At 39.2% G+C, this 26,547-nt stretch overlaps 1 protein-coding gene across 11 annotated transcripts in view; it reads left to right on the top strand.

Annotated features, from left to right (window-relative positions):
* plekha5 (pleckstrin homology domain containing A5) overlaps window positions 1-26,547 on the top strand; it is a 99,921-nt gene that overhangs the window by 28,492 nt on the left and 44,882 nt on the right. For 10 of the 11 annotated variants that reach the window (XM_020703921.2, XM_020703919.2, XM_020703916.2 and 7 more), the window contains exon 4: window positions 23,457-23,540. In XM_020703921.2, the coding sequence (XP_020559580.1) occupies window positions 23,457-23,540 (84 nt within the window). Of the gene's footprint in view, window positions 1-14,666; window positions 14,904-23,456; window positions 23,541-26,547 lie in introns of those variants that run through there. The other variant, XM_020703920.2, reaches the window with a different exon arrangement.

The following is a 26,547-nucleotide window of genomic DNA, read 5'->3' as shown; positions in this document are numbered from 1 at the left end:
GAGTAGTGTTTCCATTAGGGGGCAGTGTTGGGTTTTAGTTCTGACCTAAAGCACCTCTTTGCAGAAGTTTGAGCTGTGAAAGCAAAAGAGATAACTGTCTTTTCTCCACAGTTGTATCATGTCGATCCAGTTAAGTGATGGTAAAGAGTATATTTCACTTGGAAAAAGCATTCCTTTGCAGAGAGAAGGTTTTTAGAGGTGTAGTTTACCTTGAAGTGTTCTTAAGAGAGATGTTCCATCCTGGAACAATTCTTTCTGCTTTTTCACAGTGCAATAACACAGCCCCCAACTCAAGCTGTAATTTCCCCTCTCAATTCCAGTCGTTGTCTGCTCCTTAAAACCTTCGGGGTTGTCAGATGTTGAGTTATTGCCTCCGTGACCTCTTTCAACTTAACACCTGACTCATGCAGCTGCTAGAAGGCTGTAACTGGAGGGACTCGCAGCCCACAGATTCACTGGAGGTTATCGTGGTGATTGCTGAGCTCCAGTCAAACAATATCATGCTTCCACAATTGCCATTAAAAAAAAGCTGGACGTCACTCCTTGGTTGTAGGTGGGCTGAGAAAGAAAACACGTGTGTTGCCTTTTTTCTCTCTCAGAGGTTTAGAATAATGCAGCTGCACCTAGAAACACTCAGCGGGGGAACTAAGAGGAGACACTCCTTGTACAACAGATCAAAGTTTGACCTCTCCCTACCTCTATGTACTCTCTGTTTTGTTTTTTGTGGCTTTAAATATTTTGAAAACCATTTAACTCCTTGCAACTTCCTCCAGATTTGAAACTCTTGCACCAAACTTTTCAATTACTAACCACTAACCAAACTAGATACCCATGCAGAAAGCTGCCCCCAGTTACCCAGTGTTATTAGACGCATTGATTGGCCCCATTTCAAATATGGATCAGCACGGTTTGTGAAATCAATGTCCAAACCGGATGGCAAAACCTCCACAGTTTTACTTTGCCCCAAGCCAACGTATGGAATACCCAACAGAAGGACACGACAATGATTATTTTTTTGTGCTGACTTAAGGAGTTTACCGATGTAGATGCTGATGAGAGGGTGATGAAAAGTTTGGCTGATCCAGGACAAGGTGTTGCAGATGGTTGGAGGGAGTAGTGCTCCAGGCACAGAGGTAGAGAACGTGTTGGTTTATTTAAAGTTCGTCACCATTATACCAAAATTAGGAGCTGTCGGCTGTGGCATTAGGCCTGTACAATAATTGCAAACTTATCATTATTGCAATACGCATATTGCAAAAGATGCCGAAAATAGCGATAAATGGTTACCTTAAATGTGCTAAAACAATCTTATGTATATCTTTTCTCTCATGTTTACAATGCTGTCATTTGCTACAATAACGAACACATTTCCCACGTGTGGAATCACTAAAGTGATTCTGATTCTGGCAGCTTGAAGTATTCAATGAATCAAATAAATCCATTTATGAATTTGACCAATCGGATAGATCCTTCACGTTGTCTGGAGATTAATGTAAGTTATGTTGACTCTTATTTAAATCAAACTGTTGCAGTGAAATGGAAATTATGTTTTGGTTGTTTTGCTATTTGTTTATGTGTCACAAGTTACAGTATATTGTCATCGCAATAGTGATCACTAATAATTATAGTAATAGTAATGGATTAGATTTATCTGCGCTTTTCCAGACGCTCAAAGCACTTACAATGTGTCCATTATTCATTCACTCCTCATTCATACTTGGTGATGTCAGAGGCGTGGCTGCCAGTTCACACCCATTGGTCCTTCTGACCATCACTGGGACATTCACACACCAGTGGAGCCACTCTGGAGGCAGTGAGGGTGAAGTGCCTCGCCCAAGGACACAACGATGGTTGACTGGGGGGAGCGGGGATGGAACCGCTGACCCTTCCATCATTGGACGACCTGTTCAACCGCCTGAGCCACTAATAACACACGTTAAGTTTACCTCATATCGTGCAGCCCTATGTGGCATAAATACCAGTGAAGGACTTAGTTGTATGTCAGAGTAAACACACATTAGTGTTGTAATAAGCTGCTTCATGGTTGGGAGGTGAGCTTATGGAGCCTTCAGAGCTTAGTAAATGCAGTGTAATAAACATGCAAACATGCTATAATGAATTCAACAAATGGACACTGAAAGAAAAAAAAGCTAATAGGAGCTTTCTAAAACCATGAGAGTGAACTTTGTGTTTTAAGTTCAAGCTGTACGTCAGTGATGACCTAATCCACTCTGAACTTCTTTGACTCATGTACCCACCTACGTTTTACCGTGATGAAAACTTCATAACCACGCTTATTTTCCTTTTACTGACATGTTCAGATTTGTTGACACACAATGCTTGGTACACATGACTTTATATGATTGTGGAGCAATCGCGCTCTGAATCAGCATTCTTTTTCCCCGGTTTGCCTCTGCTTGTCTGTGATCCGTTTATCTACTGACTGAAGATGAAGCTTACAGATGAGACAGCAGTCAGGCCGAAGTTCTGGAGCTACAACCTCTTTAGCAATCAGCAGGATATCTGATGTGTCCGCCCTGCGATGGACTGGCAACCTGTCCAGAGTGTACCCCGCCTTTGCCCAACAGGAGCTGGGATAGGCTCCAGCAACCCTACAGTATAACCCCAAAAAGGATTCAGCAGGTTTGGAAAATGGATGGATAAATAAATAGATCGATCTGATGTCTTGTTAAGCATACACAGAGGTTTATGCTTACTTTAACCTAATATGGCATGCATCATAGATAAGAACTTGGTATGTGTTTGTGTTTAGTTTATCACTTCTTTTTCTGTGGAATCTAAAGATGGTATTTGGATTTTTTTCAGTGGAGTTTTATTTTTTGTTAGAAAACTCTGATCAGCAAATGTAATTATAAGGTACTTTGTTCCCTTAACAGTAAATGTGCATAGTCAGGTCAATGGGCAAGACAAGGAAGTTTACTGCAGATTTGTCTTTACGTTGACTTCCTCTTCTCCTTTCTTTCTCGGCCTGTCGCTCTTATGGATGACCCAGTTCCATTGGTCATCTTTTCTGTGATCTGCTCCACTGAAGTGGGTGAGGCTGCACTGCAGCCCCCCTCCCGTCTTTGCTCACATCTTTGCCTGCAGATGAGAGGAACTAGAGCTCAAGAGATCTTGCTCTGCAGTTTGTTATGTTGCCAGTTACAGGCCGTCTTTCCCTCCATCTTTCGGCTGATTTAAGATGACACGTCTTTTCTCCTCCGCTGCGCAGCTGGGCTTTTGTGGATTGCACGTCCAACTTGGCTGTTACATTATTGACAGACGCTAATACCCAGTAATTCCCACAATTATACCCAAGAGGAGGAACTATTTCTTAATAATCAAGTTGGAGATTTCATCTACAGTTGGAGCCACTCGGCTAAATAACACACTGACACACATTCATCCACCCTCTGCACAAAGAAACTTTCTATGACATTATTGGTTTTATCCGAAGTAGGCCAGAGAAAGAGCCTGGCCCTCTGGCAGGCTTACTGAGCATGCTCAGCAGCGCTGAAGGCTAGATAGTGGATCAAAACCTCATTTTATTCTACTGTACCACATTTTTCACCCTCTATGTGGGTCTGTCACAGGAAGAGCTCCATGAGTTAGAATCTGACTGTACCAGTTCTTGAGCACAGCAACACTATTGGGCTTTAACTCTGCCTCTGTGGCCTTCATGTCAGCTTATTGGATGAGAAGTAGCAGTTAAGCAATGAGATGAGATGTTCACGCAGCTATCCTTCATACTTGTGATACTGTCACCATTTAACTTCTGTCAATTAAGCTCGGAACATGTAAATGTTAGAACAATGAACTTTTATTAGAGGTCATCTTGTTTTTGCAGAGAATTTATTAGGATTATCTTCACCGCCTGTTAATAAATAAAATGGGACTTACTGATAAAGAAAAACTCAAATTTACAAATGCTTCTGCATATTTTACAGCCTTATTTTTAGGAATAGCTATGCTTAGTTGTGTAATGTGTTCAGTGTTAGTATGGAGAATTATGGATTTAAAATAGTCCAAAAACGATTTTTGTTAAACAATATACACATTTTATTTTATTTTTTTAATCTAATTTAAAGAAACCTAAAGTGCTTAACGACCCACTCTAAGCATCTTTTTAGTTATTTTAAAAGAATTCCTAGTGGCCATTTTATTACGATTATGTTGTTTCTAGGCAAAAATTCTGTCAATTTTTATTTTTTTTATTTTCTCTTTTTTTTAACTTGTTCTGTCCAACAGCTGAGCAAACAGATAAGAGCTGAATGCTTTTTGTGTTGGACAGGTTTTATTATTACAAAAAGGGTTATATATCTTTGAAAAACCACAGTGTAAATTTGTATAAACCCCTTTTTGGTTTTTATTATTTTTTATTTATTTGTTACATTTAGTGTGTGTGGGGAGGGAGAGGGGAAGAAGGGGGGGGGGTGTGGAAGAGAACAAAAGGAAGAGAGGTGGAGAAAGTGGGGGATACAAGCGCTGATTTGAATAAGTTATTATTTAAAGCTGTAACAATTATACCAGATCTGCTGGAAAGACAAATTTGACATCCAAAGGTGATAATTTGACACGAAGATGAGTGGAAGACATCTGTCCATCAATACTTGTGGGTTAGGAGGAGGAATGAAGCAGACAGGAAGCAGTGTAGTAAGGTGCACGTGCACGTGGGGGTGGAGATACATGCAAGTGAACCGTGTGTTCATGAGGGGAGCCAGATCCTCCCCAGCCCAATCAGTCAGACCAGGAGAGGGGGGGGGGGGGGGGGGAGAGCCATATATGGCTCTTTTGATGGTCACATGTGGCTCGCAGACAAATCTTTAATTATACTTTTTTTTTTTATTAGACCAGTCCTTCTCGGGCAAGATGCCAGAGGCGCGCAGTAGTAGCGGTGCTTGGAGAACAAAATCTACACCAGCACTATCAGTTACTATTATCTATAATTTCACAGAGTTTGTACCAGCCGGAAACCTGTGAATTGCCGTGCCTAAAACTGCGAGCTCCAGTCTCTGAGAAAGAGCGCGCAGTTGCGGGGACGGGATGTGTGAGGAAGAAAGCAGAGGGTGGGGGTGAGGGGTTGTGGGGACAGGCAGCAGGTGAATCGCGCAGGGATTGTAAAAACGTAAAACCCGCTGCCCGTCACTCACTGCAGCGTGTGAGTGTGTGTTTGGCTCCAGGTCTGCATGTGAGCAGTCTGTCTCACATCTACAAAACATTCAGACCTACGATCACGTTTAAAGTCTCAACGCCTGCATGAAGCAGAAACTCACCACGGATCAACCAGACTAGACCATCAGCAAAACTACCAGGAGAAATACCCATCATTTATTAGCAACAGCTTAACGATGTTATTAAAAAGAATCCACAGACTTATTGTACTTTAGAAGTGTTGAAATTACATCAAATACACACATTCATTTGTATATTTAGTTTTAAACATATTGTTGCGGACTGAGTTTAACGTGGCTGTTGGGCCGCGTTATAAGTTCTGGGGTTCATTAAACGCATCATGCAGAGATCTGATTGGCCCTCAGTTCTGTCGCTCAGCCTGTTGTTAGGTAATTTGGACCAATGGGGTTCAGCTATGGGCCGAACAAGGAAAATGGGAGGGCTGACGCGGCAGGAGCGAATATAAAGTTGGGAGAAGCGCTCTCGTCTCAGCGGGAGAGATTCAGGAGCTGAATTAATTGTACGGCGTTTGTTGCGGCCTGCAGTAACCAGAATAAAGAACCCTAAAAGAGGTTAGGTCGCCGTGCCTCAGTGTGGGAAAGGGACACTACATTATTGTATGGCTCTTTCGAAATTACATTTAAAAATATGTGGCGTTTATGGCTCTCTTGGCCAAAAAGGTTCCCGACCCCTGGCTTATGGCATACATAACATATATTTAGTTCATGCACATGTCTCAGCTGATTTGCAACAGAGCAGACTTTTGTGCAGCAAAGCCTCTTCCTGCATTTCAAGAATGAGACCATTTATTCTCCATTGATGCATGGACATGACTTTTGTTGTCAGTTCAGGAGGCTTGTGTGTATGCAGATGGGATTGTGATCACCAACTCTGTAAATCGGCTTGATAAATCTCACCTCACGAGACTAATTACACCCCAGCAGAAGAACTGATATCGTCATTAGGCTCATGATAAACTGTGCACAGCTTGCTTGTAGAAATGAGCCTGAAATCGACCCAGTACTGGCTTACAAATCATCTTACAAAGGGAACTGTGACTGGATTCGTCAGGGTAGTATTTTAGATAGTGCTGTATAGTTGTGTTGCATCCATACTTGTGTTTTATGAGGCAAAAAATCACACCAGATTTTTCATGGACACAATTTATTTGTAGAACATAAATTCTCACTAAACTTGTTTGTTAGACCATGTTAAGGTTCTGTTTTCACCTGTAAATCTGTCCTCATATATTGTTTACTGTTCCACTGCACATACACCCTCATAATGATATAGGTCATGTACTAAATGAAGCTGAAGATTTACTTCTTTCTCTATGCTTCTGCTTAGATGCTTCATTCTAATTTCCAATGAAAAGATCTCTCCATTAAAATTCCGTCTTTACAAACCTGCATTCAGAGTGAGGTGGTAGACACGGTCAGGTCCCTAACCCTATCGCTTATGAGGATTTCATACACAGCTTTGTATATATATATTGAATATATATTTTAAAAGGTTTCTAAGTAGTTAAAGAAACATTCACTTCAAAAAATGGAAAAAAAAATAAACATGCAGCCTTTTAAGAATACCAGAGCTGGTCTGGGTATGTGACTTTGAAGACACCTTGTTGGTCAGATCTAAAATCCTCTATCATATTGTATCATATTGCTATTGTGTAAGCTGAAAGTGTTTTAAAGTGTATCTTATTAATTACAAACATTTTTTCTGTTTTGCCCTTATGTAGATGATTAGTTAAGCATTTGGTTTTGTTGTTCAGGTTACTGTAAAGGAAACCTCCAGTTCTTCTTCTAGTCATTTCAAAACATCAAGGTTTTTTTTTCAACTGATGGGATTCTCATCTTAAAAAAACCTTAAAGCAGATGTGAGGCACAAGACATATAACATCTGTACCTTTTCTGTTTGCCTCAGGTTCAGGGGAAGGAGGTTCTCCAATGTCTGTATGAGATATGATCCCAGTGTTGTCACGTGAATCATTAGTTGGGTCAGCTTGAAGCCAGTTTTTCTTCTGTATGGCTGTGGCGATCTTGTGGTGATGATAAAGCTAAACCGGCAAATTGGAAGAACAAACATCCCTAAAAGCTGGTTAGCTGTAATTAAGTTGATGATTGTATTGTCAAACAAAGGCCACCTCTCCTATTTGATTAAAAATTCCTTTTTCTCCATCCTTCTCACTGTAAACCTTTCTTCTGTCAGCTCTTTTTCTTGTCCACTAATGGAAGTCATTGTTTTAAATTACGAAGATGCATCTCTCTTGTTATAACAGCGGTTCCAGTGTCTCTGTCTTGATATTTCCTGCTGTTATTTAATGTGTTGCTACTGTCTTACAACAGATGTATCATATGTTCCATTCTGCTATTGTCTGCTTCAGGTACTATCTTGACTTTGTCTTACGATAGATGAGCCAGTGATTCTGTACTTGCCTGCTTTATCTTCTCTTCCTTCTGCAATTGCAAATTTTGTCTTACAACAGATGTTCCAGTATTTATATGTTTGTCTCTTCTCTTTTTCCTGTCATCTCAAACCCAATCAATCATCGTCACTTTGTCTCTGGAAGTTTCTATTGATTCTTCTGTTCAGAGGGAGTTTTCCCCTCCTCTTTCCCTTTTCAAAGAAATATGATATGATGAACCGAATTATATTGACCTGAAATGTTTGGAATGGCTTGAATTAAAAATAATTGCTTTTTTGATAGGGATGCATGTTGTTCCTAATACATCTCTGGCAATGGGGAGCTTATGGTTTACAGTTATGTTCAATAATCAATAAATGGTCTGAATGTTTACAGATATATTTATATTAACGTTTCAAAGTGAAACTTGTTCCTATGAGATCCTTTGCTGTATGTTAAAAAGGTCAAGTACAATGTGAACGTCCAGTAATAGACAAGTTGTGCATTTCTAATACAGAAACAAAAAGGAAATCTAAAATTTGTGTTACTGTAGACACTTAAGTATTTGTATCGGCAAATATCTGCTATCGGCCACAGTTGCAGGAAAAATATTGGTGTAGGTCGGAATAAATTATATCGGCCCATCCCTACAGTAAACTCAATTAAATGTAATTTAAAAGTAACATAAAATGATGAGATATATTTATTCAGCCTTGTGACATTTGTCATTGACAAAAATTCTTTCCGCAGAAGCAAAATATAGTTTAAAATAATTTTACAGTTTGTATATTTCCTTCATGAAATTGGGCAGTTTTCCATTGGAAGTAATACGGATCGAAATGCTTGGTTAACAAGCATCATAAGGTTTACTTGGGGAACCAATTCCATTTGATAAATTTTACTTTTTAAATGTGCTTTAGTTCAAAAGTCAAAAGGTTTGGTCTTTCCATGATCTAAACATTACTCTGATCCTATGCCAAAGACAAAGGCAGGCTTTAAACACCTAAATGTTACTGTCGCCGTTATCCTTGCCTTGGTTATCGTACTCCATCTATACTGGTGCAGTCAGTTGTATCACAACTGAAAATAAATTCCTACCCTTATCCAGTGACACTGGTGTATCTTCCTACTCAGATCTCCAGCTAAAGCCTTCTCTGTAAAAGTACTTTCTTTCTGAAAAGCTTGATGTTTTCATCCTCTGACAGTGTGACAGTATTCACTTTCTCTCTTCTTGATTGTACTTTAAACACCACTCGTCCCCTTTCTGCAAAGTGTTTTAGAGCCACGGCTGTCCCCTTAGAAACAGTCAGTCCAGCCAGGATTTACTACAGCGAGACTGTCGCTCTGCTTGGGGTCAACAGTTTTGCTTTGGTTTTTAGCTCTTAGAGCTTAGAGTGAGATCATGTCTGCATATGAGGAAGAAATTCTGAATGTAATTTACCTCAGAAATGATATTTTGGATTCCCCAAATGCTTTTTACATAACACACTCTCATTTTTTTCTCACAGAAATGCAGAAGTTCTGTTTTAATTTACTGAACGTTATTGCAAATTTGCGGAATTCCAGTGACAGTTAACCAGAGTTACTCTGAAAATAGCTGTGCTTTATTGATTTTGTTCTACTTACTGTGTATACTGTGTATATGCATGCAATTCAGCATACTACAGACATACAAATGTGGTACTTTTGTGTTTTACCTGCTATGGTTTATACCCCTAAAACAAATAAAGGATCGGCACCAGATGCTTCCCAGTCTGATGCTGCTCTGAAACACTTGAATCATAAATTATTCATATCTGAATAATTACCTTTGAGTCCGGTTCCCTGAGTGCTGTGAACCCAAGTTAATTATCTTACACTGTCAATTTTGCGTTGATAGATGTACAAAAGCAGCTGTTTGTGTTTCTAGAACAATGAACATGAGAAAAAAAAAATCTAATAAAGACAACTGACCATTAAAATGACTAGAGCTCCACACACACACACACACACACACACACACACACACACACACACACACACACACACACACACACACACACACACACACACACACACATACACACACACTTCAGGTTGCAGTCATGACTTGTTTAGTTGTAAAGGAAGGGGGAGGCGTGGCCTCATGCTAGAACGCATCTCTACTGCTGTTTTGACTTGCAACCTTTGGAATTTGTGGTTTTGCTCTGCCAAATTTTACAAAGCTGAGCAATAATTATGGCTGTCCAATCCATTTAGTTAAATTGATGCACAGCTCTTCTGATCAAATTGATCTTAAAACAGTTGTTGTGCAATTATCCTCCTGCAAATACTTGACAACAGTTTCTTTAGCATTTACGTACTTTCAGCAGATGCATATTTCAGTGTTATTTAGAATATAAAACTTTGAGACCTGAAAAAAAGACTGTTTTGATGTGATTAAAGATGTTCGGTGGTAGGATTCCTCACGTGTCATCAGTTGATGAGAATAAATTTGTGGAAACATCTCAGTGGATCAGGCTTTGAACCTGAATTGAACATTCTACAGGATCTATCGTTACTGGTACTTCCTCTGGAACATGTGCCATGCTGTTGGTCTAAATTAGCAAGGAGTCTTCTGATTGTATTACATGCGATCTGATGGGTTTATCCGGAATTCCCTGTCTGTCTAAACCTGTCTCCTTTCTCAGCATTATGATTTGGTCAGGTTCACCGTTAACCCAAACCAAATTTCTTCATCACTTTGACAGTCTGCTAATTACAGTAGTGAGGCACTCGATGTATCCATACGCTCACACTCCAGTGCACAGGAGCCACTCCTGCCCGTTCTCTCGCTGCCTTCCTGAGCTCAGACTGAGAGTGGAACTGTTTATGCATCTGCTATTCCTTTGCTGTCTCCCAGTGGGTGCAGAAACCCCTGCAGGGTGCATGCTTTTCTGCACCAACAAACTCAGGCTACTGTTACTTGCAGACACTGCATGTAGCTGCACAGAATGCCAGCGGGTAATAATCTGCACCTGAGTGACAAAGGAAGAAGCGTGGGAGTGTAGATGGAAGAGTAAGACCCAGAGACAAGAGCAAGTGGGCAGGTAGAAAAGGCTCCGGTGAGAGTGGATGAACAAGCGAACACTCAGCACTTCCTGTCCCTGTCTGATTCTGAGTGGGCAGGTAATGAGTCTGAGAGTTTCTCCTCTGCACCTTTTAGCTGAGAAGTAGATGGAATGCAAGATGTAGTGGAAAGAAGCGGTTCATTTCTCATTCTCAAATGGTGCTGGTTATTGGAGGGCTTCTTTTGTGTGTGTGTGTGGGGGGGGCAGCTCTTTGACTTACCTTTTACTGCAGAAAAAAAAGATCAAGTGAAACTTTTTGGCTTTTCTCATATTAGAACCTGAACATGATGAGAGATTTCTTTAAATTGAGTCTAAACATATGTGAAATTTCTCTTTGTAAAAAACTCTGTCTAACAAGGAACAATAAAGGGCTTTGGGGTCTTGGATTAGGACTTTTTAGGACATAGAATTCTAAAAAAATAAACCGAAAAACCTCAAAACCTAGATGTTACTGTCGCCGTTACCCTTGCCTTTGGTTAATGTACCCCTCCACCCATACTATTGCAATCATAACTGAAAATTAAAGTCAGTAGTAAATTTTGATGAAATTATATCCATTTAGCATTTATAGATGTAGTGTGAATGAATATTAACTAACAAGGCAAAGTGATTCACTTTCAGGCAGTTGTTTGTTTCTTGTCTTTGTCTTTTTCCACAGCTTAGTTAATTTTGTGTTAGTTTTTCACACACAAAAAAAGACCAAACTAGTTTTTTAAAGTAAACTAATTAGATGTGCAATGGTTAACTAAGTTTTCTCATTTTTAAAAGCCTCTGAACATAGCATTCCAACCTTGCTTTAAAAAGCCTCTGGCAGGAGGAGCAGGAGCCAAACTGCTCTGTTATGATAACATCAACAGATCTGAGCTTGTCCACCAAGCTTACCTTTACTCTGTCAGAAAGCCAATGGTGTGCATCCTTCAAATGAAGTGAAGGGGGAGTTTTGGTTTGACATAAAACAGACTTTCGGCCTGGGTTTGGCCGTGCCCCCACTTAAACAGATCCTTGGAAGGAGCAGTTAGGACTCCCACTCCCACTGAAGCTACTGAACTGACTGTTTTGGATTTTTCCACTGTGAACTCTGATCTTGGCATGATTTCTAATTTTTACTGAGGAAATGAGGAAAAAAGTACACTTAAAATGACAGCAAATGCTCTCTCTGTTCCAAATAATTGATCCTAAATGTCTCTAATATTCCTTAAAGATAAAAAGAAAAGCTCTGCAGGGCATAAATTTAGAACTCCTCAAGCAGTTAAAAGTATGTGTGACTTTTTTAAAGGTACCCTGGAGAAGTAGTTAGGCTCCTAAAATACATTTGTGGCTGTGACATTAACCTGCAGATAGTTTGGAAAAATAATGCTGCTTTGAAACCTGGGTTGGTGGAAGAACCTAATCTGTTTAATGGCGTCTGTAAATCAGTAGCCTCAGACATGGATTTGGTCAGTCATTCCATTTTAACAGCATCAAAAATAACATACACAAACAGATGGCTGAACAGCTTGCTTTAACTTTACCCTTTGACTCTTCCTTTTTTTTTTTTTTTTTTTATTATTGGTGCATCTCTTTATTCACTATCTCCCAAGTAGTGGGTTATTACATACAATGCCACATGTCCTCCAGACACTCTCTATTCCACTTTCCCTCTTGGGAAATGGCATCTATTCTAAACCCCAGGTGGTAGCCATGTCTACTGTCTTCAAGCTCTTACATGCAAAGACCTCCCAGAGGACCAAGGATAGTTGAAGGACTGAATGTTGTCATGCAGACCCCCCCCCCCCCCCTTTGTAATGGCATACTTATGCATTATTTATGCAGGAGAGCTGGTAACATTCATGTCACACAAACTCTGTTTCCTCTTTTTGATCTCATAAAATATGTTTTTAGTATTTTAGCGTACTTGTGTTGAAGCTTTACTTTGGGAGTTAGTATAAACCCAAGAAATAATCAAGTGTCATTAAGGGAGAAGAGGGGGAGACAAATCCAATGCTAAGAGGGCATTGACCAGCTCTGAATGCTCCCAGCAGGTTGATGAGTGCAGGCGCTGTTTGCCTTCTTGGTTGGGGTTGAGGTCATTGTCCTGACTTTCATGTTCTCAAGAGCTGAAGGATCCCTGCTGGAACCACTTGATATTCACTTTTTTTCTTTCCCTCAATTCATCTTGTTGAAACTAATGATTCTCATCCTCTTTCCTGAGTTGGGATGACTACAGACAAATGGAGCTTTAGAGGTTTTTCTGTGCCTCTTTGGAATGTCTTTGGTAAATTTACCTCTAATTTTCACAAGGATCCTTCTTAATCATTTCATTATCAACCAGCTCAAAAGTTAGACTGTTAACATGAAACTGCATCTGTTTGGAGGACACAGTTTTGTTTTAGGACTCCAGAGGAAGTTTATAAAATAAGCAATATTTACAACTGATTTGTGATAAAAATAAAGTATTTCTAGGAGCAGGTAGAGTGCCAAGGAGCAGCATACACAGAATGAATGGCAGCGTGGGAGATGCTAACAATAACTTACATGATATGCAGACATATACACAGCAGCATAGAAAGCACTTGAATACCAAAAGATAAACAACAAATAATGAATAACTGAAAATGGTACGCATCCCTATTGGCGGCAGCAAAGACAGATTGCTTTGGGTGAGCATGAGTCACAGTAAAGTGTGTGACAGTAAAGTACAGTGTGACTGAATTATTTGTCAGTGGTGCAATCATGGTTATTTGGGATTTGTCTATTGACTGTATCTGAGCACTGGACTGATTAATCCCTCCTCCCTCTGTACTTCCTATTTAAAAGTACCGCTGGTTCCATGAAGCCAAAATCCCATTGACTTCTATTGAGAAATAAACTCTACTATCTGCTATTACTCAGTCATATTTGGCAATAACCATTCTCGCTCTGCTTTTTTTTCCTACATGTTCTTGCTAATTCTATTTTTTCATGATATATTTTCTATAGTGCAAATGATTTAAGTAATAAACTGGCCAATCAGATGCCTCAATAAAATGTGATCCCACGACAAAGACTTGAAGCGCTTGATTGACTGATTTTGTGTGGTAGGGGTTTGGACGTCCATCAAGCGACTTGAACCAATCACTGCTTACTGACGATTCCTCTAACATACCGACGTCCATATCATGAAAAAATGCTGACTGAATTGACTTCATTTTGTTGGATACAGAAGCAAGTCATTTTCTATAAGTGAGTCACACTCACTCGATCCAGTTCTCAAAAACTGTCAATGGAGCTGTCTGATAGTTTGGGGAAGCTCTAGAAGCTGGTGCTTTTGCACCAGATTGGACATCCTCGTTTTCTTTTTCTCCATTGGTTGACATGCTAAACAGCCTATGGTGGGGGTGAGGAATACCTAATGATGGTGTTAGTAATTTAGCGTCCTTTATGGAGAGGGGAGGAGGTGGATTTTCTCTGCACACCTCACAAATTCTCCTGAAAGATTTGCATTCAGAAGCATTAGCAGCCTCCCAAGGAGTGATGTAGCTGGTTAGCATGCAGTCTCTGTAGATGCAGGGCTGGAGGAGGCCGATGGGTTTTCTTCACCACAGTGCTGCTGCATACCTCACCAGCTTTAAGGTTGGTGCAGCCATGGTTGGTTCAATGTTGAGCATAGTTCTTTGTCAGAACCTGCTGAAAACTGAGCAGAGGGAGGTATGCCCATCTGAGGCTGAACATGCCAGAAAAACCAGAGCTCTGTGATAAAATAACATCTCAGTTTTATTTTGGTGACAAGTCTGAACAGAGTCTTACTGTGGAAAAACTAAGGAATAACATATTTAGATCTGCTCAGTGGTTTTCTTTTTCACTTTTTTCAGCTTTTTAAAACATTTTTAATGTAAATGTATTTACCACATTTATGTTTCCAGTCCCAGCTTGATGGTAGTCATACATTTTTTAATAGCTGTGAGGAAGTACGGCCTCAGTAGCCACTTTTGCCCACTTTACATCCGGTCTATGACGTCATCGCCTCTCGGCTTGTTTGTACTAGTGGCGCACGCGGCATAGTCAGCTCATCTGCCCCGCGAGCTCAGCAGCAGCAGCAGGAGCGAAGAGCGCGCGGACGAACGCTCCTGTTGAAACAACAATCTGCGCTCTTTATTTTCTTTTTCTTTTTTTTAAATTTAAATCCTCCTGTCACATCTGGATACGTCGACTGTTTCTCCGTCTGCTGTTATTTTTCTGCGCCTGCCCGGACCGCGCAAACCCGGGAGCTCTTCTTTGTAAGTACTGCAGACGCGGCCACAGCAGGCTTGATAATTGTATTGATTGTGGTGGTGGATGCAGCGCTGTGCTCGGCTCCAGGGTCCCGGGCGGCTTTTCTGGATGTCCCGTGGAGCTTCGTGTATATATATATAAAAAAAAAAAAAAACTGCACATGATTTATTTGTGCCTCTTCTGCCAGCAGAACTACATTTGTTGGTGATCCATCCATTATTTTTGTTTTTTTAGCTAGAGTGCTTCGTTGTATGCGATCATCTTAACAAATTTTAATCTTAACAAATAATTTTTTGTTGGTTTTTATCATTTTCCCCTAACAGAAAATTACAGTTGTGTGTTTTTTCCTGAATCCTCATTTATTCTTTCTTTGTGTTAGTTTCTTGCACATTTTTATCCATAAGTTGCTTTTTTTAACACAACTTCCAATCAGACTGATCTCGTAATAAAGATTTAGTACAATTGTAATAGTTTTATTTTTGTGTTGTCAGGTGCTTATATCTACATGTGATGTGAGTCGGTTTTTTGGTTGAACCTGACATTGTATCATAGTTTATAGAGGCTGGCTGAATGTGCTGCTCCTGAATACTTGTCTTTGCTACACTGTAAGTGAATCGGTCCTTCTCTTCTCATTCGGATCATCTGCATCCCCACATTTTTAATGACTTGCAGTACTGAGCTGCATCTGGACATCAATGTTGGCATTCTGACTTGACTTTGTAATTAATATATTCCAGAATTTTATCCTAAACATTTACAAACTCTCTTTATAGTATTTTCTTTTCTTCTTTATGCATGAGCCACAAAACTATTCATGGAATTACTGTTTCCTTAAACTGTATTTTTATTTTTATTTTTTTCCCCCTGGGTTTGGCATTAGTTTAACTTCCTAAAATTTAGGTGAAGGTTTGCCACCAAATACCAGAATGATGCTCCGTCACATTTTTTTCTCCTGAAAGAGAGAGATAGAAAAAAAAAAGAAATTCACAAGTGTCATTCAATACCTTGTTTCCCATCATGCCATTTCAAGCAACATTCTGTCGTCGTCGTGTTGGTATGTTTGTTTACCTTTGCCAAAATCGAACTGTGTTTTTTTAGATTATTTGTTAATGGAAGTATGAATGGTATTTCTGAGGAAACATAACCATAAGAAAAACAAAATCATGTTGACATCAAACCATCCTGGAATCCTGTTTGGCAGACAGTTGAGTTAATAGGAAAAGTCGAATAGTTAAAAAAGAAGACACAAACACAGTGGTAATAATGTATGAAAAAAGACCTTATGATTTTTGACTCTGTGCCTGCTTACAGACAAACCTCTAAACCAGGTCTGAAATCTGACTCAAACATTAAACCTGTAAGAAAAAAACATGCTTCTTTTTGCAGAGATTTTGTTGACCTTTGCCTGTGGCCGTTTGCGGGTCAACATTTTCAGTTCTGTGTGTGTTTTTTTAATTTGATCAGTTAAATCTACCAGTGTAGGCTGTAGAAAGAGGAATCATCACTTGAAAGTAAATGTTACTTCTCATTTGTTACCAGAAGTCTAGTTTCAAAATACACGAACACAGCAAAACGTAGGTTTTTACACGAAAACTTGGAAGTGCCACCCTCTGTGTTGCAGTTGTACTTTTATTGCCCCTTGGTATTTCTCCAAAAGAATTGACCTTAATGACAAGAGTCTAGACTTGATTTTATAGCTGCTTCTTTCCTGTTTAGCAAATCTGGAAAAGGTGTAGATATGCCCCCCCCCCCCGAAAAAAAAAAAAAAGGACTTGTTTTTGATGAAGCTACTTTGTATGCAAGCCTGCAGTTGTCTCTAAATGAACCTTGAAATTGAACAGTGAGTAGTTAACAAGGGGCTGAAAATCGAGGTGGAAACTTCATGTGACTCGATGTGAAAATAAATGTGATTCATTAAAGACGCTTTAGGACCTGCTATTTCAGTTTCACGAGGCAGCCTTGTTGCCATCTTGCAGGCAGCATGACAATACATATGTCTCTCTCTCTCTTTACATATATATATATATATATATATATATATATATATATATATATATATATATATATATATATATATATATATATATATATATATATATATATATATATATATATATATATATATATATCTTAAGGTGAAGATGCCTTCCTTCATGATGGCCCTGATATCTTCTGGAGTTGCCTGATCAGCTGTTCCTGTGACCTTCTGTCACTCAGCCACGGCTATGATTCAATGAGCGAGATGCAAATCGAATCCATGCATCAGATGAGCAGCTGGATTCACTTGTTAAACATAAAGGTCTAAATGAACGTCAGACCTCATCAGGGTTCCAGCTGTAGCTAGTCTGAGTTTAATATGATTTGACTTTTTCTTCATTTGCTGTCAAACTTGTCAGAGATCAACATAGAGGGGATATGTTCCTAATATTCCTGAGTTATTCTGTTTATTAAATATCTTTTTTTAAAAACATTTTTATATACTTTGTTATGAGTCAAGAAGCCAAATTGATATTTTTCTCTCCTCAAAATATTTTGATCCTCCAAATGAAACCATAACCATGTGTTGTAAATATTTTATTAGGTATTTTGGGGATTCCCGTTTTTGACAGCATATTACTTCATGTCATGAAGCGTCAGTAGGTCTGAAAGCCCCCCTTAAGGCTTTTTTTCCCTTCCTTTTTTTAGTCCCTCGATGCCCTCCCATAAACATAAACTGCCCATTCTGCTTATTCAGCTCGACCTTTGTAAGGAAGCCTTTTCATTCCTTGAGTGAGCGTCTGTGTGGTGCTGAAAAGTGCCGCGGCAGTCCAACACTTTTCCATGCTTGTTAGGAGTGATAATATGGAAACCCGGAATCTGTTCTCAGCGGCCTTGTCAAAAGATCTGTTCAAGTCCTGTATAACAGGATTAGCTTTGTATGCATTAATAATAGACCTTGGTTACACCAAAAGACCGTGTTGTGTGATTGTAGCCGGGGTCGTTTAAGGGATCGTCAAGTTCCTCCTTGCAGATCTGGTCTAGGTTTTATATTGCTCAGGTATGTATGTGTACATGTATCTAAAAATGTTACTCTTGAAAATGTTAAAACATTGTGATCAAACCTGCTTTATTGATAATCCAATCTCTATTGTTATTCTTTGTAAAAATATTCAATATTTTGCTGTTAAGAAGAACAGTTAAACACTAAACCATTTTTATAAGAAACAGAAAATCACAGCCTAACAGGACCCATGAGTTTTATGTCAATCAAAAATGTGACTTTTGCATTCTATACAGCAATGACCTATTTCTTCAAAGACCCACTCTGATGATGAAAATCATGCTGTTTTTAACATGTTCTTGTGGCATTTTTCTCCTAATGGAGGAAATATGTCAAGAAAATTAAGCTTTACATTGCATTTCTGAGTATTTTGTTATATTCAAACTGTGTGAATCCGGAGCAGCTGCAAAAATGCAGCTGGAAAAAGATTGTAGGTTTGATGTAGAAGCTACTATGGCACACCACAAGCTCCCTGCTCTGCTCCATTCTAATGCATCTACTTGCAGACAAATACATCTATGTACATATTTGTTTTCCTCGTCTGAGCTGCCATCTGGCTCCAAACTGTACAGCTGGAAATCTACAACATTGCTCGCCATTGTTGTTGCACCAATAATTTTAAGTTGGTTTTGTGAGGGGCTGAAAGCTAGTTGGAGAGAGTGTAAATAGATAAATGTATGGAAGTAGGAGCAGGCTTACTCCTCGCCAACAGCCCCACCCACAACTCAGAGCTGAATTTTATAATGAATTCGTGCCTTTTGCAGAAATTTGGTCTCAAAAAGCGACAGATTTTTCTTCTTCATTTTTTTCATTTTTGCACAAAATAATCATAGTTAAAAGACCACTGGGAGTGCTTTTAAATTGATCAAAAGATGATCTGAGTGGGACTTTAATGTGTCATAGATGCAAATGGGATTTGCTTCTTCTTCTCAATTTTCCGGATTTAAAATAGTCCCAACAGTTAGGACTTCGATGTGACTAAAACTATTGTTTCAAGTAAAATAAAATAAGGTCATAATATGTGGTAAGGTCATGTATTTTATATTGCCTATCTAGTATTTGATCACATTTTTTTCAGATGACAGATTCTAACTAAAGAGATTAGATTGGTTCAACATCGGCTAAACCTCAGCAGTTTTTCACAAGCTTACTAAACTCAGGAAACAAGATACACACGTTTTCCTGAAGTCTCTCCGCTTTGTCTTTATTATATGGGCCTTTCTTAGAGTCTTTTGGTTTTTGTCTTAGCCTTAGAAGGGTTGCACCGGATCAAAGACCCACTCCACGTAATAAAAGCTTAGCTAGTGGAGCACTGGAGTGACCCCAAGACCTTAAGCTCTTTATTACTGCAGCTCACTGCTAATTATTGTGGACAAGGCCAGAAAAGTGCCCAACCCCAACACGTTGATGGGTGGTCAAGCCATTATTCCTAGTCTTTGTTGGCACTGCTGCCCATCTGAGGACAAGGAACCTTTTGCAAAATACACTAGGTCCTCCTCATAAACTATGGAAGCGATTTTGTAGCATAATTAAAAATAGAAGTCGAAACCAGAAATGCTTTTTCAATTTCAAAATGGAAATGAATTTTTGACTCAAAATTAAAATGAAAAAGCAATCCTTCAAAATGCTTTTTCATTTTCTACTTCAACACCGCTTATTCTGTCACTTAGCATTATGCTAATGCATGCTAAAAATATTAGCCATGGAGGAACAGAACTCCAGGCGGCCAATCCAGCAATGACCAGCTTGGATGTAAATATGTGGGAATAACATCAGCCTTTATTTTGTCTGGACACCACCGGAAACACAAATTCATATGATGGTTGAGAGTTTCTAAGGTCTTTGAGCAGCATTTCCTCCTGCGTTTCGAAGCTACCCCGGACAAGCTTTCTCTCCGGGCTAGCGGGCCAGTTTAGCGCCGTTCAAAGAGCAAGTCCAAGGGAGAAGCTTCGAACCGCGCGGCAGCGGGACTTCTGAAGGACGCTGTGCTTCCAAACTCCGGACCGCATAAGGCGGAAATGCTGCTATGTAGTCCTAGAAGAAGAAGCTGTGTACAATCATCTGGGGAGAACAACCATCACAAAGCCCTCTCCCCTGCCACTAACACAAAGCTGCTCCTAGACATGTCTGTGTCTCTTAGCAGCCGGACACACGGACTTAGCCATGACGTCATCGCCCCGCCTCCCCTCTGGAAATGCTAAGTTGAATTGAATTATGATACTATTCGCAGGGTGGATGTGAAAACGCAAATGCTATCTCCTCATTTGATGCAGTTACATTTTGAAAATTAAAAAGCATTTCTGTTAATCCATTTTAATTGTCAAGTTAGACATTTCTAAATGAATTTCTCACCCTGCTGTTCTTTTTTGCCAGCCTGTGACTTTACCACCTACTTGCTGTGCTTCCAAAACTCTTTCCATCTTTCTTGGAAAATGTTGGAAAAGTTTGAATTATTTCCACCCACAAAAATAAACCGCATATACACTGTCAGGTGCCAGGTGGTGTGCCTGCATGAGAATTTAACGTTTTTTTAAATAATTCTGTATAATTTCTTTTTAAAAGGTGTTGTTGCAGATTTTTTGTATTCCTACAATTATATGTATCATAATAAAAATCTTTAATGTCATTGGTTGCATAGGTGTTGCGTTGAAAGAAAGAGTGGCATCCCTGCCCTGAAAAACATGTAAATAATAAAAATATTGTCTGTTTTGTATGAAGCAATAACTAACATATTTTTGAACATTAACTTTTATATGTAAAAGTTAATTGTCTTTTTTATGTAAAACTCTTTTAGCTAAAATTATGCATTAAGTAAATGTAAGGCCTAAGTTTTTTTTTAGCTTTGATTTAAAAAAAGAAAAGAAGTCATTTATTTCAGCCTTCCTGTGCAGTTTTAATATCTCCAAGCATTTTAGATTCTAGGCTTTTTGTTTTATATTGTTGTGTGTGGTGCTGGTTTTAACACTCTTTCATACTGTATGTTGCAGAAGAAGAGAGGATGAAAAGATGAGCTAAGAAATTTTCCCACAAAGACTGAATGTTTGGTAGGCAATAGCTTTAGAGAGGAACAGTTCCCTGGAAACTGGTTTTAGTGTTCGACTGTGAAATTGTCCCATTGTGGTTAAAACCAGCACAAAAAGGCTTACTTTGTAAAAGAGTTTAAGCCACATAGACAAAATAGTTTTATTATACTGAGCTGTGACATGTTCACAGGGTGGATGGCATGGTTGCACAACAAAAATGGCCACAGACAGACCCAAATGTCAATTGTGCCAGGACCTGTCAAATCTAATGTTAAGTTTGTTCCTTTGAGTTTATTCTTCTTGTATTTTTTCCTTTTTTTACAGTAGGATCTGTAACGTTTGTCATTTTATTTCACTTGTGGAAGTTGGAGTGTATAGTCTGTACCTCGAGCCCTAGTCACATGCACTCATACTTGGGTTGACCCATACAGGTGCTGTGGGTTTTTGGGTTGTCCAGGCCTGTGAAAGGTCCTAGACAGGAGGGGAGTGCAGGTGTGTCTCGAAGGTCCCTTGAGAGTTTTACGGCTACTTTAAGGGGTGTCATAAATATGGAATGTATGAGTATTGTAAGTGTATCGTGCCCAACCCCGACCCTGTGGTGAGGCTGTTGTATGGATTTCTAAATGTCATTAGGAAATTGTGAATATTGGCCTCTTACTGACCCAGCATGAATGCCACATGCAAGGGGCGTGCACTTGAAATGAAAGTGTCTGTAGGACACTTGTAGGATGCCCACACAAGCTATGCTTTGTCTAATTTCCTATTTTGTAACAGTCAGGCTGCAAGCATGGTGCCCACACTTATCTCATGAGGAGCACTTATCTGCCCCTTGCACAGTCCGCAGGATTTTGGGTAGGGTCTAATAAAATGAGAAATCTGTACCCCACACCTTAAGGATCCTTGCGTGTTGTACAAGAATTGTTGTACCTGTCCCCCACAGCATGCTCATAGGAAAATAATGTGTGAACAGTTTTGCTTTAGGGGCTCACTGAGCGGTTTAAAACCTTGCTGTTTTGTGCGGCGCCCTGCATTCCCATACAGGTTTTTTTGCTTGCAGACAGCACAAATCTACGGTAGTTGTGACTAAGGCTTTAATACAGAGCTTTGGCTCAACAACAGCAGTGATACAACTAAGGGAAGCTGTAATAACAATTAGCTCATGGTATTTAGAGCTCAAATTCAAAGTTAGATTGGCTTTACTGATAACAGAGTTTTTGTTCTTGTTCACTTTTCATACAAAAATATTGCCTCATCGTTTGGTGGGTATTTTCTTTTTGTTGGTGATCCATTCTGGCATCTCCAGATCACTAAAAAACACATGAACAAAAGCCTTAGGAACATTTGCATATGTGAATAAAGTGATTACTTCTGCTAAGTTTGAAGTCAAGTCATAAATAAAACATTTCCTGAAAGAGTTTCGGTCATGAATACGTTTAAGAGTAACCCCATTTCCTTTAGTAATGAAAAGCTCTGAAGATTTCCAACTCTGTTCATCTCAAAGCAAAACATTAAAACAAACATGAAGTGTAAATTTATTTATGAAGAATAAGCAGTAGTTTCAAAACTAGGACTTCAAGAAAAAGAAGTGATAGTAGTGACAAAATTGCCATTTGAAAATGGTAACTGAGACTTGTAGGTACTGCCCTAAAGAATATCCCACAATCTTGTACCCAAGAAGCAAATCCAGGCCTTTTTCGTTCCCCCTTTTTAAATCTGTACCCAGTCTGTGTGGAAGCTGTACTCACATATGTGAAGGATACCAGAGAAGCACAGTGCCACTGGTCTGTGCAATACCACATCGTGAGCTCTGCTGCCAACAGTGTCTCTAGTAATTATAGAGCAGAGCTGTGGAGACCGCTACTTTCCAAGCTAAACTGAAACTAAAACCCTCATTTCATTCGTGGTATTCGCTCTTTTCAGTGCACGAGTAGCCCGTGTTTAAAAACTGTTATTTTTGGGTTGAAACCCGACTCTCTTCTGTTTATGGCTGAAATGGGGAGCAGCTATCCAGCACGTGAAGCCAGCAGGAGCCTCAAAAGAAGAGTGGACTCACACTGGACTCGTGTGTCAAGATTGCATAAAAACTGACGAAAGAACAATTTTTAAAGCAATATTGACTTGTGAGATTAAACACCAATAAAAGTCATTTTTGTTGCTGGAGAGATGGCAGATCCCTCTGAGCAACAATTCTGACTTTATCCGTACCGGAAAGCTGCTGACTCCAGTTTTCTAAAGTCTGTGGGTCTTTGTACTGCTGTTGAAGGGAGTGTGGACTGCTGGAACTGGCTAAAGGGATGAGTGGGTCACATCTGTGCCACTACTATTACACCAGGGATGATGGCTCAGGAGCTTGAAGGTTGTTAATTAGAGGTCTACGTTTCATGAATTTCTTTGTATATTTAGTTTTGGTTTTAATTTCATTAAGGTATCAGTTCATGGTTTTCCAAGTATTTCTAATTTCTAATAATCCTTTTTTTTTGTTTTGTTTTCAATAGCCACAATGAAAGGAAAGTGACCTGCAAGCATCCTGTCTCAGGCCTGCCCTCACAAGACAACTGTATCTTTGTCATCAACGAACAGTAAGTCTCTTGTTTTTACTGTTAGAAAGTCACTGGGATGCATGTTTTGGCTGTACAGTATTACAGTCTAAAATTGTTCGTTTGTAACCTCCATGGAACGTGTTTTTAATTCTCAGTTATGCAGCTTCTGCATTTCAATGCCCTCTCTGTTATGTTCATGATCCAATGTTTCAGTCTTTAACAGTTCTTCATAATCGTTCTCTGTATGTTAACAAAAACTAGCTATTAATCCTAATTTATTCCTAATAATGTGTTGAAGACCCACTCCGATCATCTTTTTATCTATTTTTAAGGCATTCCAAGTGGTCTTTTAATTATGATTATCCTGTTTGTTGGTGCAGAGTAGCACCGCCCCCACTTCCTGTCACCCATCTGTTAACACACTCACACATTACCTTACAGCCCCTCATATCCCCAATCGAACATTTCCAACAGTAGTTTTTCATCTTCTCCTAATTCACAAAAATTGGAATAAAAATAAATTCAGAAATGCAATTTTAAGCTTAATTTTCTTTATATATGCCCTCTATAATGTGAAAACTGCTACAAGAACATGTTAAAAATACTAAAAACACTATTTTCTTTGCAGTGGGTCTTTCAGTAATTAATTGGAGTGCAGTGGCTCACATTTTCCCTACATTAAGGCAAATTAAAATGTTCATCATCTGCAGTGTTTGTAAATTAATATTCAATAGACATCTTTTCTCATTTATCAGGCTCTACTTAGTTCAGTGAAGGCACTGTCAGGAAGTATATGATTGTTTTGAGCAGCAAAATCAAGTTCAATTTCAAAGAATTCCTGATAAACACAGACATGCTGAACTTAATCTGTCTGCCGCCCTCACAAGCCCTCCTCACAGCCCACAAAGTGACAGTAACACCATCTTTGAAGATTCACTCAGAGGCAGAGCTCAGTGTTGAGCAACACGTATCAGCTCTTCTTCTGTTCTGTGGATTTGTGTCGGCCTGCCGACGGCTTTAGACCCCAGATGCAGCTTAAGCTACAGCAAAAGCTGAAGCACACCTCTCTGAAACTTTGATTAAGGACTGAAACAATGCTGATTGGGCTTCTTGATAACATTGCAATTACATTTTACCTTTTTCCTTTCTTGTATCTATCACTACATTTCAATGTCCAAAGCAACTAGAGTCCACATTGACTCAAAACCCAACCATAAAATTCAAAATGTAATCTCTTTCGTGCATAAAAAGCCTTTTTTGAAGACACAAAAACCTCTCTGTGTATGAGGACATGTATGTTTATATATTCATGGCCCATCAGGATTTTCTCAACATTTCCACAGAAGTTCTCTGTAATGTGTTAAACCCCTGTCCCCCCTTCTAGATCCTATTGGGTGGCATTTTCTTCCAGAAGAGATGTAGTAATCAGGAGACGGGTTAGAAGAAGCTTGTCATGCCAGAAATGTCACACTGCACTTTCTTGTGACATTCCTCTCCCTCCTTGTGTAACTCTCATATTGCTGCAGTTTTTCACACCACAAAGCATCACCTGCCAGTGTAAGATGATATCTGAGTCATAAATTAAGGCCTTTATCGTCCAGATATTTCTGCCAATGTGCTGCGTCTGTACAGAAGGTTGATTTGGGGAACATAACAGCCAAGTGGTGGACCAGCTGCTTGATTGATAGTTATTTTAGGTTTATTATGGTGTATATCAGCCAACTGCTGGCCGGGTTCTTGCAAAAAAGTAATGGGTGGGTGGGGGGTGGTCCTGAGTAATAAAAGGCAAAGACGGATTTAAGCTGCCACAGGGATAAGGAGGTCTGGCTGGAAATCTCTGTCTAATCTCCTCTGCACTTTAAATAAATCCAAAACACAAATCTTTGCCTCAGTTTGGGGCTGTCATCAAAAGTTTCAGTTCAACATCACAAAATAGTACTTTGTTTTATCTTAAAAAAAATGGGGGGTAAGTGATGGAAAATATGAAGGATATAACCATGAAACAAGCGTGTGTAATTGAATATGACTCCAGATTTGTTCAATTAGCAGTTCTGTCCAAGTCTGAGAAAGAAAAGCGGTCTTCTTTCCTTGGGACATTTTTCTGCTTTTCTGCACCAAATCCATATGGTGATATGTAATAATGAGATGCAGGATGGCTTCCTGTGCACAGTCGACACAGTTCTGCAGTTAGGATGCATTATTGAGCTGGCTATTAACAGTAAATATGACTTTTTATTTCATTTGTAAAATTGGAAACAGACTTAACCAAATCTATTATCCCTGCATTTGTCTTCCTAATTACAAGACCTGTTGTAATTTTCTTTTATTTGTTTGAATTTCAAAAAAATCAAGGGTTTTATTTTTGCCGCCCAGAAGCTCTGATCTATTTGACATAAACTCTTGTGTATACATTACATAAGGATTATATATAACTCTGCTATATTCTGATGTGTGAGTTACAGCTGAGGTTATGTGAGGGCATGACGTCCCCCGCCTCATCAGTGCTATATGTCCATTCCTGTCTTAAGTGGTCCACGCAGTTATGCTGTACCCAGTCGGCTAAAAGGCATCTGTGTGGAATCTTTGTGGCCTGCACAATATACCACAAATTTATCGTTATCGTAATATCCAGCTCTGCAATACGCATATCGCAAAAGACAGTGAAAATCGCAATAAATCGTAAACCTTAAATGTGTTAATACAACCTTAAGGCAGCTTGAAGCATTTAACGAATCAAATAAATCCCTTTATGCATTTGATCAATCGGATGGACGCCTTCACCTTGTTGACCAATCAGATGGAGGCCTATTATGTTAGATGTTTGTCTCCTATGTCAACGAGGGTCATTTGGAGTATAATTTTTTAACTTTTGCAATGAAATGGGAATGATGTTTTGTTTATTTTGTTATTTGTTTGTATACCGCAAATTATACCGTTATCGCAATATTAATCTCTAATATCGCAAATCGCGAGTTTTCCTCATATCGTGCAGCCCTAACTTAGAGTATTCAAAAACACTTTAAAGTTGTAGTTTTTAGATTTAGGA

This window comes from Oryzias latipes, chromosome 6 (assembly GCF_002234675.1).
Source record: "Oryzias latipes chromosome 6, ASM223467v1".
In the NCBI taxonomy this organism is placed as follows: Eukaryota; Metazoa; Chordata; class Actinopteri; order Beloniformes; family Adrianichthyidae; genus Oryzias; species Oryzias latipes.
The sequence above is the reverse complement of the archived record's forward strand: the minus strand, read 5'-3'. Positions and strand labels throughout refer to the sequence as shown.